Source organism: Diabrotica virgifera, chromosome 7, assembly GCF_917563875.1.
Source record: "Diabrotica virgifera virgifera chromosome 7, PGI_DIABVI_V3a".
In the NCBI taxonomy this organism is placed as follows: Eukaryota; Metazoa; Arthropoda; class Insecta; order Coleoptera; family Chrysomelidae; genus Diabrotica; species Diabrotica virgifera.
In genome coordinates, this window is record NC_065449.1 from 45,050,879 (window position 1) to 45,067,582 (window position 16,704).

The 16,704-nt window shown below is 31.8% G+C and overlaps 1 protein-coding gene and 2 long non-coding RNA genes across 3 annotated transcripts in view; 2 read left to right on the forward strand and 1 right to left on the reverse strand.

The window, feature by feature from the left end:
- Positions 1 to 10,665, forward strand: part of LOC126887921 (uncharacterized) — a 75,755-nt gene extending 65,090 nt beyond the window's left edge. Inside the window, exon 3 of the long non-coding RNA XR_007699289.1 lies at positions 10,139 to 10,665. This is a non-coding gene — a long non-coding RNA (uncharacterized LOC126887921). The remainder of the gene's footprint in view (positions 1 to 10,138) is intronic.
- Positions 1 to 15,048, reverse strand: part of LOC114329221 (intermembrane lipid transfer protein Vps13D) — a 184,098-nt gene extending 169,050 nt beyond the window's left edge. Inside the window, exons 1-2 of the mRNA XM_028278261.2 lie at positions 14,727 to 15,048; positions 14,481 to 14,671 (exon numbers count right to left, since the gene is read on the reverse strand). Coding sequence (XP_028134062.1) covers positions 14,481 to 14,671; positions 14,727 to 14,820 — 285 coding nt within the window. The 5' untranslated portion in view covers positions 14,821 to 15,048. The remainder of the gene's footprint in view (positions 1 to 14,480; positions 14,672 to 14,726) is intronic.
- On the forward strand, positions 7,228 to 8,978 carry LOC126887922 (uncharacterized). The gene is made up of 2 exons (XR_007699290.1): positions 7,228 to 8,012; positions 8,742 to 8,978. It is a non-coding gene; the product is annotated as an uncharacterized LOC126887922 (long non-coding RNA).
- Positions 15,049 to 16,704: the final 1,656 nt, after the last annotated feature.

A 16,704-nucleotide genomic window follows, 5' to 3' on the forward strand; every position in this document is an offset into this window, starting at 1 on the left:
TGCGCGTAGCACCAATCATTAATGTTTATTTAAAAATTTTCCTGACGCCGTGGTAATTAATTGATTTTAATTTTGCAAATTGCAAATGAAAGGTACAGTACACTTCTATAAGCAAAAAAAATCAACTTGCTATCTGCTTTATTTTCAGTCCTGCAACATTTAAAAAAAATGAATTTTTTTGCGAAAGCTGGATTGCAAAATCTATTAAACTCATCTTAATGGAATTTACAGTGTTGTTTAACTATATCATAAAGTTTTTCTGGGTAAAACATGAAGGTCCTAAGTATAGCATAAATGGTTGAAAAACGTAAAATGCGAATACTTGTTTTTGTATGGTTTTTTTCGCAATTATTGCTATTTTGCAACAAGGGTGACTATTTTTTAAATTTTTAACTAATTCTATATTGTAGGAAATTTAATTTCTCAACTTTTATGTTAGTGCAACTTTTCTCAAAAATGAATAGTTTTAAAGTTATAATCAAAAAACCAATAAAAAAAATCGAATTTTTCCTTCATATTTTGACATTTTGATTATTTAAAAAATGTTCCGGACCATTTTGAGTGGGAGGATAACTCAAATATTATTATTTGAGTTATTTTCAAGCAATTTCTGCAAAAAAATTTGAGTCACCTCTCAACGTCCATCTCAAAACAGATGCGCCCTGGACTATTGATATAGATATTAATATATCTTTTTTATAATCATTTCTGAGCTAACTCCACCAGATGTGGTTTGAATAAGGCATCATGTGGTTACGCACATTGTAGATAATCGTAGAAAAGTTTACAACATACATTTATTAATTGAAAAATACTGATTTGGTTTTTGTACTCACTTATGACGAATGAATGAATGGGAAAAGAATAATATTTGGGAAGTGTGTAAAAATATTTAATTCCTAGCTGATCGCATTCGGCTTAGAAAGCCATCTTCAGAGCTATAGTCAAAAACTATAAAGTACCACTACTAAAGAGGGATCTCCTTTTTATTGAAAAAAAAAATCCTATAAATTCGTCTTCCGAAGTTAAAAAACTTGGAGGATTATTGAAAACAATTATTCAAAAATTGAAAAAACATCTAGCAAACGGCATATTAGGACTTCACAAAAAACACATTAAAAAGTTTGATCCTGGTAGAGGGACAAGCACCCAACCATCTGGAGTCGAGGCGGCAGACAGATTCGGAGTGATTTATATCTTTATATCTTTCACCTCTCAAAACATGACTCAAGTATTGGATTTCCCTCTCTTTGATCGTACTTACCAGTTCTTTTTGTTTATTCATGAGCCTAAGTACCTCATTGTTGGTAACTTTTCCTATCCATAGAATTTTCAGCATTGGTCTGTAAATTTACATCTCAAAGGATATATATGTATTCTTTTTTTCTGTTTCACAGTCGATTTGTGCTTTGTAAATTTAAAAAGTGCTTTTGACAGGGTGAGGCGAAATGATATCTTAAATTTATTACAAGCTGAACAAATAGACCACCAGATAATAAGGCTAATTAATGAAATTAACAAGAACAACAAGACCAGAGTTATAATGTCAACAGGAGAAACACAACACATAGAACTAAAAGGAGGAATCCGCCAAGGAGACTCGCTCAGCCCATTGTTATTCAATATGGTGATGAATCGAATAATTCACGAAGTAAGAAAACGACATGGATACCACATGGGAGCGCATAAAATTACGATACTATGCTATGCCGATGATGCAGTACTAATTGCTGATAAAGAGGATGACCTACAAAGGCAGCTCCACACTTTCAATATAACAGCAAATAAACTTAATATGAGAATGTCAGTAGAAAAAACTAAATGTATAGTGATAAGTAAAGAAGTAAAGTATAGTATGCCCGATCTATAAAAAAGGAGACAAACTCCAATGCAAAAACTACCGTGGAATCTCTCTACTATGTACAGCATATAAAGTCTTCACGTATATTATAAACCAGCGGCTCCAACCACTAGCAGAAAATATTATTGGAGAGTATTAGACGGGCTTCCGACGGGGAAGATCGACACTGGATCAAATATTTACAGTCAAACAGATCTTGAGCAAAGCATGGGAACACGACGTTGATGTTCACAACGTGTTTGTAGACTTCAAACAGGCATACGACTCAGTCAAAAGGAACAAACTATACTATATATTGGCTGAATTGGCAATACCACACAAGCTAATAAGACTCATTAAAGCCACAATGGATGAAACTCAGGCATGTGTACGAATACAAAACCACCGGACAGACTTTTTCAACATTTCGCAGGGACTAAAGCAGGGAGATGGGCTGGCCCCAACATTGTTTAACCTGGCACTGGAGTATGCGGTTAGGCAAATGCAAACTGGATGAGGAAATCTACTGACCAACCGAATGGTTCAACTGGCCGCTTATGCTGATGATATTAATATTATGAGTAGAACATCAACAGGAGCACAGGAAACATATGCAGAGTTAAAAACACAAACAAAAATGCTAGGTCTGGAAATTAACACAGAAAAAACAAAGATAATGACTCAGACGAGAAGAAATATAGTCCCAGAAAACGTTATACATGAAGATGACATTGAAACGGTTGAAAAGTATACATACCTGGGAGTAGAAATATATGCCGACGGATCAGAAGATGGAGAAATACGGAAGAGAATAACGCAGGCAAACAGAGCTTATTTTGCCCTCTCCCATATATTTCGGTCTAAAAGTGTCCACCGACATACAAAGATTAGAATCTATAAAACCTTAATTCGACCAATAACATGCTCTGTCAGTGAAGCCTGGGTCCTGAAAGAAACATCCAAAAACAAACTCGACACATTCGAAAGGAAAGTACTTAGAAGAATACTAGGACCTGTGAGGGAAAACGGAATCTTCAGAAGTCGATACAACAACGAGCTTTATCAACTTTATAAGGAAACACCCCTGTCAGACTTCATTACAATACAAAGATTGCAGTGGGCCGGACATGTGATAAGAATGGGAGAGGATAGGCTACCAAAACGAGCACTGAATGCTAGAATGCAAGGAAAGAGACCGGTTGGGAAGCCACGAAAGCGCTGGGAAGACACAGTAAACAGCGACGCACAAGCCCTTTTAGGAATCCATGTATGGAGAAGAGCAGCACAGACAGGCAAGGGTGGAGGCAAAAAATAAAGGAGGCCAAGGCTCAATTTGGGCTGTAGTACCGTAGAAGAAGAAGAAGAAGATAAGTAAAGAGCCGCGTAGATGTAAGTTAGAAATAGACGGCAAAATTGTAGAACAAGTAATGAAATTCAATTACCTAGGAGTAGAGATCACTAGTGACAGGAATATAAGAACAGAGACCACAACACAAGCAACAAAAGCGGCAAGAGTAAATGGTTGCCTCCGAGAAACCATATGGAGAAACAAATATCTGACCACGGAAAGCAAAATAAAAGTATACAAGACATCAGTAAGACCTATCCTAACATATGCAGCGGAGACAAGGACCGATACAAGAAAGACGAAACAACAAATCAACAATATAAAAATGAAAGTATTAAGATGAATAGCGGGCATATCATTAAGAGACAGACAAAGCAACAGAAGTATACGAGAACGATGCAAAATTCAAAATATTAACAGGTGGATAAAAACAAGAAAGAAAAACTGGAACGAACATGTAAACCGAATGGAACCAGATAGATTAGCGAACATCTGTAAAAACAACAAGCCGTATAGCAGAAGACACGTTGGAAGGCCGCCGAAAAGGTGGAAAGACAATGTACAGTCAACAACAACTGAAACGGAATAAGAGGCAGACAAACAGGAGTAATCCTAGTTGCGCGAAGAAGAAGACAGTCGATTGTCCAACTTTCACAGCCATAGAGATAGAGTAATACAGAGAAAATATAACACCTGATCATAGTTACATCAGAGTTAAATATGTTTCATGATGTTTTTCCCTTAATTTTGCCCTGCATTATGAGCCTTAATATCTCATATTTCGCACCTCTAGTAATGTGGCAGAAATATTCCAGCTTTCTTGTTTTGATGTTCTTTATCACCTCGCAATCCCTTTGTAACCTTCTTAACACTTCTGCATTCGTAACTCGTGGATCCATCACAATCTAGTTGATCAAAACTATTTATAGGCATTTCAATAAGTTCTTGAATCAAGTAGCATAATACTTCTTCTCATAAAACTATGGTCATTCTAATGTACCACACTGTACATATTATGGCATCAAAACAATTATTCAATTTTGCCTAATAAATATTTTTTACTAGTCTGTCGCAAGAAGCTAATCTTACAATAGAAGCATCTAATATACAGAGGAAGATAAGATAATCATAATATATTGTATTCCAAATGCTTAGACAACTAATCACTTGAACTAGATGTATTATTATTCTGCAATTTAATTTGTTTATCTGTTCATGGTGCAACTCAGATACATGGTACAGATTATTATGTAGTGTTGAGCATTTTAATAATAATTGTATACTGGTGTCAACGCCACCATTAATCTTAGAGGTAATATGATTATTACCTAGAGCTACAGTGGTGATGTATGGTATGGTGCTAATAACAATTTTCTGTTACTTTCTTTTTATAACTTAAAGAAATAATAAAAAAGAACTTGTTAAGGACTTAAAAGTTATCTAAATATCTAACAAGTTATTCGCTTAATATGAAGAAAACATCTTATCTTTAACATACACATCTTATCTTTAACATTAAACCACAATTCTTCAAAAGTATTAACTTTAGCTACAGGCAGTATAGCAATAGTAATTTCCTTCTCAAATAAAAATAAAAGCTAGATATGGGTAAAATTATTATAATTAAAAAAATATGTATATTGTTTTTGCCAATTCACCTAGTATATTTGTTGCATCCCAAACATTATTACTGACTGTTACTGACTATTAGTACTGTACACCATAACACTGAATACTAAGTCCATTGAGAGAGTGAGCAAATTCAAATACCTAGGAACGTGGCTTTTTGAAGACTGGGCATCGGACAGGGAAGTAAAATGTCGCATTGAGCAAGCTCGACAAGCTTTCGTAAAATTCTGGAAGGTACTGAGCTGCTCAGAGTTCGACCTTACACTGAGACTAAGGTTTACTAAATGCTACGTGTGGTCGGTGCTGCTATATGGCATAGAGGGCTGGACACTCAAAACGAGGGATATAAACAGATTAGAAGCCTTCGAAATGTGGCTTTATCGCCGTATCCTAAAGATACCATGGACGGCGAAAGTCACAAATGTGGATGTCCTTAAAAGAATCAACCAAGAACGTCAGCTTTTCGAAAATATCAAGAAAAGAAAAACGGCGTATTTGGGTCACATCATGCGAAACGAAAAATACCAGTTCCTTCAACTTATAATCCAGGGTAAAATTGAAGGCAAGAGAGGAATAGGACGCAAGAAAATGTCCTGGCTCCGAAACATAAGGCAATGGACAGGGATTACCGACATACAATCACTGATCCACATTGTAAGAAACAGAGAGTTAATGGAAAATGTGATCGCCAACATCCATTAGTGGATTTGCTTTTGAAGAAGAAGAAGAAACATTATTATTCTTGAAGCCCAAACACCTACTTGCCGCTCCGCTCATGAAATGCTTCCCCCGAAAATCGAAGTAGCTGGGGTTTACAGTGTCAATATATATTGTTTTGGTGCCAGTGGTGCCACGGGCACCGCGCCGGAACGCCGTTCCGGCACTGGTTAAGAAAAAAGCAACAATTAAATTAAAATAAAAAGCAACAATGCCAGAATTTAAATATTTTTGAATTAAGCAAATGCATATACATTTTAAAATATGCAGACGTAACTTGTATTAAAAAACATCAAGTAATATTTTTTACTTGTCAAAAAGTTAGTAAAAGTGCGTTCCGGCATTGCTAATTTTGCCATGACACCACTGTTTGGTGCTGGTGCTATATTAACATACAACTGTTTAGAATGGTATTCATTTAAGCAGAGAAGAATAAGTTGAGGGAACCGAGTTTATAGATAATTTAGCAACTTTAAAATATGATGACTCGGCTGAAATAAGGGCAGATTTTGCACTTTATCAGTCTAAGGAGATATTTTTTGGAAAACCATACGTTGTAAAATCAATTGAAAAACTAGGCCCAATCATATGGTGGAAAGGTACATGTTTCGGAACAAAATTAACTAAAATAGCAGTTGCTATATTAAGCATGCCTTCATCCAGTGTAGCGACTGAAAGAAGTTTCAGTACTTATGGTTTTTTATTCACTCCTCTAAAATTAACCGGCTTACTGCTGAACGGACTAGTAAGGTAACTTTTATTGCTCACAATTTAAAATTGTTAGACGTAGACCAACCCATGACTGAGCTGGCGACTTGTGAAAAACAAAATCCCACAACTTCTCATCAGTACATTGAAATGCAGAATGTAGATGACCAGGATGAGCTAATGATAGAAATAGATTCTGAATCTGAGGCCTCATCGTTTTCAGATTAGATCACTACATCCATTATTTGCTGTTAAGAAGAAAATTTCATTTTTTTTATCAAATAAATTTTGTGTTTTTCGTTGTTTTTGTATTTTTTATATACAAAGAACACTGTTGTTTCGTCTCATAATTTTGTATCTAATTTCATAATTTTTAATACCGTATATCAAATTTAACAATATCCCTAAGCGCGTTATAGGGTACATTCTCAGAAAATTCTCCATATCGAGAATATTCTGTCACTTTTGTCGCACTGAAAAATACCTCCAAGAAGAACCATAACACTATTTGAAAGACAATTGACTTCTTTTTTCATTAACATTATAAAATGCAGGGTATTTCATTTAAAATTATTGACTTACTGTCAATAATGACTTCAAACCACAGTTACTTCAAACTGTGGTTTGAAGTTTAAAGAAATGGCATATCATTTGTGAACACTCTATATTTAGAAATTTGGTTTCGATGTATGTAAATTCTTGAAAGAATGTTACTCACTCTTTGTGTGCAAAGATTTTCAAGACATTATGTTTGTAAAAGAATGAGCTATTAACATTAAAAAGTTTGTTTCTATCTGTCAACATTTTTGAAAAAAGATAAATAACTCAAAAACGTGAAGTTTTGACCTTTGGTAACTTATACAAATTTTGTCTAGAATTTTACGAGAATCTAAAATTGCAAAAATATACAAGGTGTTCCATTTAAAATACCTAAGTTGTTGTTCAGTGGCATGCCTGTCAAAATAGTTATAGAAACACCCTCCCTAACAACACACAACATTCCAGGAATGTACTACCAAAGTTCTATCAATATTTGAATGTCCTGGACATTTAGGGAACATTCGGTGAACATCTGTTTAAATTATTCCTGGAATGTTACCATAAGACATTCTGTGAACATACTACCAATGTTCCTATATTTTAAGTTGCGAAATAATACATACGTGTAACAGATACAACATTACTTATAACATACCAGACAAACTAAGTGACACTTTAGGCCTACAGTGCAATAATATGTCAAATTTAAAGAGTTTCCCAAGTTCAATTAATACAATATTATAAACATACAAATGTAATAAAAATTATTGTTCGCGAATATTCAATTTGGAATGCGATTTTGTTAATAAAAAAAATACTTATAACTTATGCAAAACCCAAGAGAGGCATTTATATTTATTTCTTTTGCGTTCATTTTCAAATTCGCCGTGCATATATTTTTGTGCATGGCGCTTGAGAGGGCATCACGTGACTAAAAACGACCAACCAACGACCTCGCTTCGGCCATCTTGGCATCTTCATCTTGGCCACCTTGCTTTGCCGTGGGTGGATCGTTTGTATTATTTGTGCTTTTTAAGAATATTTTTTTAATTCGGATACTTTTATAATAGCTTTAATAGTATTATTAACATAGTGAATAAAATGGTGTCCTGTTTTTAACGCAGTTGGAGTAGCAGAAACAAATGTAGATAAAAAAATCTGCAGGAATAACGTTTCAATTATGACAGAAGCTCCAAACAAATGACTGTGAATGAAAAGCCCTATTAAAAGGTTAGTATGCAAATATGTAAACGAAGGCATGCCCTGTATTTCAGAAAATAAATTAATACTATTAATACCCTAATAATACTATTCATAAAAAATCTTTTAAGTAACCTAGATATAACAAAGTGAATAAAAGGCATAAATCAGAAGAATTATTATTTTATTTTATAAGTTAATAATTGGTCATATCCATTTATTATTTTAATAATAATTGTGAATAAGCCACAAACTTCGCTTATTCCTAACTAAAATAGTAAATAGAGATAATAACAATAGGATTTGTAAAACTAAAGTAATTCTTTTTGCGTTTTTGCTAATGTATGCCTTTATAAATAGGATGGTAGACCACACACTATAATATGCAGTACCAACTAATGAATACACAGAATATTATAGTCGATTTGCTAAACTCAGTCTCAGTAGGTACTACTGAGTCTCAGACACAACTGGCTAGTGATTTTAGTAAATAATTTTGCCAATTTGGTAAAATTGGCAAAAAAAAAATAATAACTAAATAGTTAATAATTACTGTAATTTTGGCAAAATTGGCCAAAAACAAAAAAAATTACCTACTAGAATCACTAGCCAGTTGTGTCAGAGTTTGGGGAACCGACTATACTAATAAACAATTTCTAAGCTGTTTTATAATATTTTGTGAGTCCATTAATCATATTTTTTATTTAAAACTAAAATTTGTTAATAATGCTTAGTAATGCATATATTTTGTATTTTTAGCTTTCCAGAAGATCCTGCGAAGAAGACATGAAGTATAGATCAGATTTGTTAATAGAGGAGTATGTTCAAAACACTTTTTAGAAAAAGATATTGACAGAACTTCACTTTCATCTGTTCGTTTAAGAGACTGTGCTGTTCCAATAGCTTATGTCACACAGGTATATGCATTTTTTTTTCTTGGTTTTAACATCTTTAAACGCGAAATACGCAATAGCTTATCGAATTGATGCCATGTTATTTTTCTTTATTAAGGTCTTTGTTTATTATTGTGTATGTGTATTAACAACAGAAACATTTTTGGTTATTCTTTATTTTATTTTATATTTTGTCATCAAGTGTTCAGTCAATGTATGTAGTTTTCTTATGTACACCTTTATGGGTTTATACCTGGTGGATGTATATTTCAATAAATAAATAAATAAATAACCTAATTAATAATACAGTCTGTACAATATAGATACTGTTGTAATTCATTATCTACATCGGAGATCTAAGTTGACATTGTTGCCCAACTGCAAAAAATTTTTGAATTCATTTTAAGTCAAATATATCACATAATTATTGCGAAGTAGATTATACAACAAAACAGATTAATATTCAATGTAAATAAATAAAAACATCAGAAATAGAAAACAAGAATTAAGGTATAATCTTATGTTACAGTTATTAAGGTACCAAGGTATAAGGATAATAACGCTTGAGGTCAATGGTGTTTTTAACAAGGGCCTGAGGGATATACGTTGACCGAAAGCGTTATTATTATAATACCTGTGGTGCCTTCAACGTTTAATGTCTGACTAAATTATTCTTTATATGCGAAAAATTTGAATGAATTTTGAATTGATTAGTTTTTAAATAAGTACATTTACCAGTAACAGTAGTAACATAATTGTGGTAACCATAGTTTTACTTAGGTTGATATTTGTCAACTTGACAGTATCTAAGTCGTTATTTAAATTTAATGCCCAAGGGCGTTATATCATACTTAACAGACTTCGAAATGTCATTATTTGTCAAATAATGTACCAGTAGGACATTAAAGTAAATAATAAAAACAATAAATATAATGAATACTAAATACTTATTTGTTTGTGAAAAATCTATTTCTTTGTGGCTTTTTTGTAATTAACTATTCTAATGAGGAAATAAGCCACAATTTACTTGAAAAATAATTTTATTAAGGTTTCTACTTCCACGTCGGATGTCGTTGTCAAAATACAAAATGTTCATTATTATTATTTTATTTATTAATTATTATTTATTATTTATTTAAATATAATTTAATATTTATTTTTTTATTATTATTATTTATGCGTATTATTACCTGTAAATAATATTTCTTCTGATTGTTAATTGTAGAGGATAGAAAAATTACCTTTTATTTTATTTTCTTTTAGAATCAGCTGAGAGAAGTGGTCTACAAAAAACCAGAAAGGAAACGGAATATGTGGCTACGAAAAGCAAAAGAAAGGTTTACAAAGCAAATGTGACACATTTTTTTATAATATTTAGGAATGTCAGTAAATTACATTAAAAAATGTATGTAAAGATTTTTTGCAATAAAAATGTTTATATTTATCAAGGATGTATTATTTGGTATGGCCACATATCGTCAGTGATGTGACAATACCTCCTATCTGTTTTTTTCAAGAGATTTGTAAGATAGACTAAAAACTTGTTTCGGCCACCTCCTGTTTTCATATATTTTTTGACTTGTTTTGCAGTAAATTCAACTATCTATTTACTACAAAAAAGTCAGAATACGTACGAAAACAGAAAGTGACCTTAAAAAATGTTTTTCGTCTCCTGCAAACCTCATGAAAAAACATATAGGAGGTATTGTCACATTACTGACGATATATTTCAGTGAATGTCTAAAAAATATACTGTGAATGTTCAAAGAACGTTCGTAGACATTCATGGAATGTTCTAACAAGACATTCAGTCTAAAAATATACTGTGAATGTCCAAAGAACATTCATGGAATGTTCCAACAAGACATTCAGTCTAACAAATAGACTGTGAATGTCCAAAGAACATTCGTAGACATTCATGGAATGTTCCAACAGAACATTCTAAGAATATTTAAAATGCTGACACAGCACTTTCCTGGGACTTTCCAGGGACATTCGTGTGCATTTGGGGACATTCCAGGAATGTTTTCAATGTCCTGTGTGTACATTCTAGGAACATTCATGGAATGTTTTGTGTTATTAGGGCTATATAGTTTCAAAAATGAAATGTAATTTAACATATCTACTAGTAGGTACCTATAGTTATAAAATTTAATTAGTTATTAGAATATCTCAGGCTCTTGTATCTATGTAAACAACACATTTTTGAATTTACATTAAATTTATACTAAAAAATTCATGATTCAATAGAAATCAATGTAAAACAGATACTAGATTCATTACCGAATTACGTACCATTCAATTTGAATATATTAAAAATTACATATGTGTAAATTTATTTACCTGGTCTATAGAAAGTGGAGTTGTTAACCTGTTTTAATCTCAAAAGGCAATCCCAAATGTCTAAGTGCATTTTTTTAAGCGGTAAATTCAAAAGCAGCAAATCATAAAAGAAATCCAAACAACTTGATACGAACATAAAATGGTTTTGTATGTGCTATTCGTAGATTTTAAACAGGTTTATTATAAAATTGATATTTTACTGCTGTATTTTACTGATAAACCCTGTTTTAATCTCAACAGGCAATCAATTGTATGCGCTATTCATAAATTTTAAACAGGCTTATGATAAAATTAATAAAAAAAATTTACGAAGTACTAATAATACCAGAAAACCTAATCAACCTAATAAGAATGATCATAAATAAGACAAACAACAAAAATAGTGTGGAACAGTCACAAATCGAAAGAGTTTATAGTTAAAAAAGGACTTAAGACAAGGTGACCCTCTATCAACCCAAGGTGAATAGTGGAAGAAGATGCATCACTTGGATAAACAATTTGAGAGCTTGTTTTAACTGCACTTCTGCTGATCTCTTTAGAGCAGCGGTATTGAAAGTGCGAATTGCCATGATGGTTGGCATGAAGAAGAAGAAACAATCTACCGTTAACAGTATCAATGCATGGACCACGCTCATGACCTTACGCTGCTAGCAAAAACGAATAACGAATTAAAGAGAATCATGAAAAAATAGCCAGAAAGGCAAAAAAATTCAGCCTAGAAATAAATAAAGAAAAAACGAAATCTATGGTGCTAGGAAACACAGAAAGGCCTGACGATATGCCAAAGGTAATAGTATTTGATAGAAGAGTATAAATTTAAAAGGGTAAAGCACTTTACATTTATCTAGACATCATAATTGACAAAAATGGACACGAGCAAAATGAACTAGAGCACACGATAGCAGAAGGTAAGTACAGGAAAGGTCGGCAGTTTAAGAAAGTTATCAAGTCAAAGTATGTATCAAGAAAAACGAAAACCAGAAACCAGAATATACAAAACCGTAATAAGAGCAACAGTCACATATGGATGTGAGCCCTGGGTGCTAAATAAAACAGAAGAAAAAATGATAAAGAGGTGGGAACAGAAACTGAGAGCTATTTTCCCAGGAAAAAATACAGAAGACGGTTGGCAAAGAAGAACCAATTAAGAATTAAGCATACGTTACAACGGACCAAGCATAACAAGATACACAAAGGCACAATGAATCAGGTAGGTAGGTCATCTAGAGAGAATGGATAGGGCAAGAATGCCAAAGAAGTATTGCTAAACAAGCCAAGTTGTGATACGGAGAGGTAGACCAAGAAAAAGATGGCAAGAAAAGTTTTAGGAAGATATAGGATCTATTGGAATTACAGACTGGAAGTAGAAGCTGAAAAATAGGATACAGTGGAGAACCATAGTGCAGCAAAACGAATGGGATAATTCCTCTAAAGCAAGACGTCTCTATTATTTTATTCCAAATTTAAATAATATACCAAATTATTTTAACCCAAAAAAAGGATTAATACATTTCCTTACAGGGCATGGTCCGTACCCTACATACCTGCATAGATTTAATTTAAAAGATGATGAATACTGTGAATGTGGAGAAATAGGCACACCAGAACACATATTATTTAATTGCGAAAGCCAAACAAATACACATGAATTATACAGAATGAGAAGAGACCTTGTTGGCATAAATATAGTAAAACATAATACAAAATGAAGAATTTATAATACACTAAATAATTTAGCGGACATAATATCAAAGAAACAATTAGAATTATATAACATCAGACGAAGAAGAAATCAAGTAAATATCCAACCTATTTGAAATTGAATAAGAAATTATAAAATAAAAAATTAAAATTATATATAAAAATATGGATTAAAATAAATATTTATCCTAACTAAATAAATATTTATATAATAAAAAATTAAAAATTAATATTAAATATAAAATAAAATAAATAAAAAATAAAAAATTATTAATCAAACAAAAAAAAATTAGGTAGCTAAAAACTTATAATTTTAAAACTCAATGGATATTTTCGGCTAAGGGTCTGAGGCTTACCGAAATACCATTGGGAATATTATACAAGTAAAGTAGATCTACTCTTACAATTATTTCTGACTATTTTTAGATTAATAGTACTGGCATTTCTCATCTGAGAATGAGAACTGGAAGCACTATAAAAATTATTTTCACAAAAAAAAAATAAATAAAATTTAAAATAACAAAAAATTAAATTAAAAATTATATTTTGTTTATTAAAATTGTTTAGAATTGTTTATTAAAATTGTTTATTAGAATTATATATAATTTATAATTTTCAAAATTAGTAATAGATTAGGGCCATTATTAATTAGTTAAATTAAATTAGAAAATTGTTAAAATAAAAATTATATGTATCAACTACTGTAATCCCATCAGGAAACGACCTGGATTAGTCTCAAGAGGCCAGGTCATTTGTATTTACTATAAATAAATAAATAAAAAGTGCAGCAATTATTTTCTAACTACACTTAAGAGCAAAATAATCGACTCACTTGCTGAATTGTACACGTTAGAAGTCTCGAATTTCCTAAACCTGTTGTCCGATTTTAGTGATTTTTTTTATTATTTAAGTGATTTAGTGATTTATTATTTAAGAAAATCGATGTAATATTATTATTGCTAGACAGGTAAAGGTCATTTTATACCGGGTGTAACAATCATTAAATATTTTTTATATGCTACAATACTCCACAGGGTGTTCTGAACTTTAAGAAAAAACACAGTATAATTGTTACACCCGGTATAAAATGACCTTTACCTGTATAGCAACAATAATATTACATCGATTTTCTTAAATAATAAGGCTATAACATACTAAAAAAATCAGTCAAATCGGACAACAGGTTTAGGAAATTTCACATGTACAATTATTCAGCAAGTGAATCGATTATTTTGCTCTCAAGTGTAGAACCTATAGTAATCTAAAATTTAATTAGTTATTAGATTATTTCAGGCTGTTGTATCTATATAAACAACACATTCGTTATTTTGCATAAAAGTTCTACTAAAAAATTCATGATTCAATAGAAACCATAGGCGTAACCAGGGGGGTTTTGGGGTGATAACCCCCCATTAAGATGTACTTTGAGCTCTATACGCTTAACACCATACCCCCCCTTTCGCTGTTGATAGAAACCAATTTAAAACAGATAATAGATTCATTACCAAATTACAAACCTTCCAATTTGAATATATTAAAAATTAAATATGTGTACATTTACCTGGTCTATAGAAAGTGGAGTAGCAACAAGGCATAGTTGTTCAATAACTATCACCCATGGAGCTGACCTAATTTGACTAACAGGCACCTGCAGCTGTATTTTACCAATAAATCCCGTTTTAATCTCAACAGGCAGTCCCAAATGTCGGAGTGCATCTTTTTTGAGCGGCAAATTTTCTAACTCAACTTTTCCTGAAAGTGTATTATTGTTTTTATTTATGATGATGACACCTTTACAACTACTTACCAGATAACAGAGCTATGCTAAGTTGATCTGTATTTAGCTCGACATACTTTCCTAGATAAGTGTTTAAAATCCATGCTACTAAACCCTCCAACATAATTTATTGCTGTTTTAAAAAATTGGAGTAGTTATATTGATGAAGGTTAAACTGTAGACGTTTTGATTACTTTTATGACATTACATTTTAAATGTTGTAAAATACAAGAATAACAACTCACGATAAAAGATTAAATAACAACACAATATACTAACAAAAATAATTTTAAGCAACTTATTCTTATTTAATCTGAGAACTTCTTTAAAATCACGAACATTTGAAAGATGAAATAACTAAACATAACCTATAATCTTGTGACTTTTCGTGTCAGCAAAATTTGACGGAAAACAGTAAACAGTTGAGTTCGAGTTGAGTCACCGACACTTTTTGGTGTTCTGTGGTCACATATTGAACGCCGGATATGAGTATTGTGTGTTGCATATGTATGGTAGATAAAATTGTAGGTGATGTGTGATGTTAAAAAGTTTCATTTTCTTTAATTATTTAAATATTATGTTTACATTGGAATCATCCACAGTTATTGGGTGTAATAAAAGTTACATTTTTAACTAACTAATTGATTTTTCGATTTCTACTCCGCAAATCGTTTTCAACAGGGCCCCGCTACCATATGTGCAAAGTGTGCAATGCGCACGGGCTCTATCCTTTAGGGGCGCCAAAATCCAGGGTCAAAATTTGAAAAAAAAATCATTTCAAAAAAAAATTGGGAAGTTAACTAGGATTACGTATAAATACACACAAAACATATTTAAATTAATTGACAGTGATCTTTTAAAACGTTGTTTTGTTCCTGAAGAATGAAGAACGACTGACAGATCAGGATAATAAGGATATAGACTCCAATCATTTGTTTTCAAATTAAAGCGTCAAAGTTATTTTCATTACTTGATACTGACCACTTAAATATTTACAATATACAGGGTGTTTGGTAAAGAATGGGCCATAGCTTAACCTTAGATTCCGGAGCTTAAAATAGGTCTATTAAAGCTAACTAAACTAACCTTAGTACGAAAGTTGATAATAAGCGAAATACAGGGTGTCAAAGTTAAAATTTGGCAAACGCAACTGTTTTAGAGATAAACGCATTTTAATTTTGCGGTGTAAGATAATTGTTTGCATAATATCATTGTAGTTACACCCGAAAAATAAACTTTAAACCATAATAATTTTACAAGTTCTTATATTCATGTCATTACATTGCAAATCTAATTTAAAAAAATTTGCGTATTATTCAAAACATTGTGCTGCATCGCAGTTTAAACTGCGTTTATCTCGAAAACGGTTCATTAGCGAGATGAATGTAGTATACCTTTTTTAAGTAAAAATATTAAGCGAATAAAAGTTTTGATTCAAAAAGTATGTAGAATGGGGGATAAAAAAAATTGAAAGTATTAAATGAGCACTGAAAGACGTATGTGGCGCCCTCATTTTTGGTGGCGAATTTCGATTTCTCGTCCCAAAAAACCCCCGCCTACCAAATTTCGTGTTGTTATTCAATGCCAAGAATAAATAAAATAAAACTTTAACTTTGACACCCTGTATTTTAGTTATTATCAATTTTCGTACTGAGGTAAGTTGGTTTAAATCAACGTATTTTAAGCTCAGTAATCTAAGGTTAAACTATGGCCCATTCTTTACCAAACACCCAGTATATTTGAAAACAATAATCTCCACCCTTTCAGACGTATGTATTTCACTAAGAATTCTTTTCAAATTGTCTAATCTGTAGCTTTTTGCGAGCGATTTTTTTCAAAGTTAAAAATTATTAAAAATCATTTAAGGACAATTCTTCAAGAAAGATTGTAGGTCTGGATCCCACGTATGAAAAAAAAGTTGATTAATAGCAAGCTGAAAATTTGTTAATAGCTTAAGGGTGTCTAGTTGGACAAACTTTGATATATGGGAACACTAGAACAGGGGAAG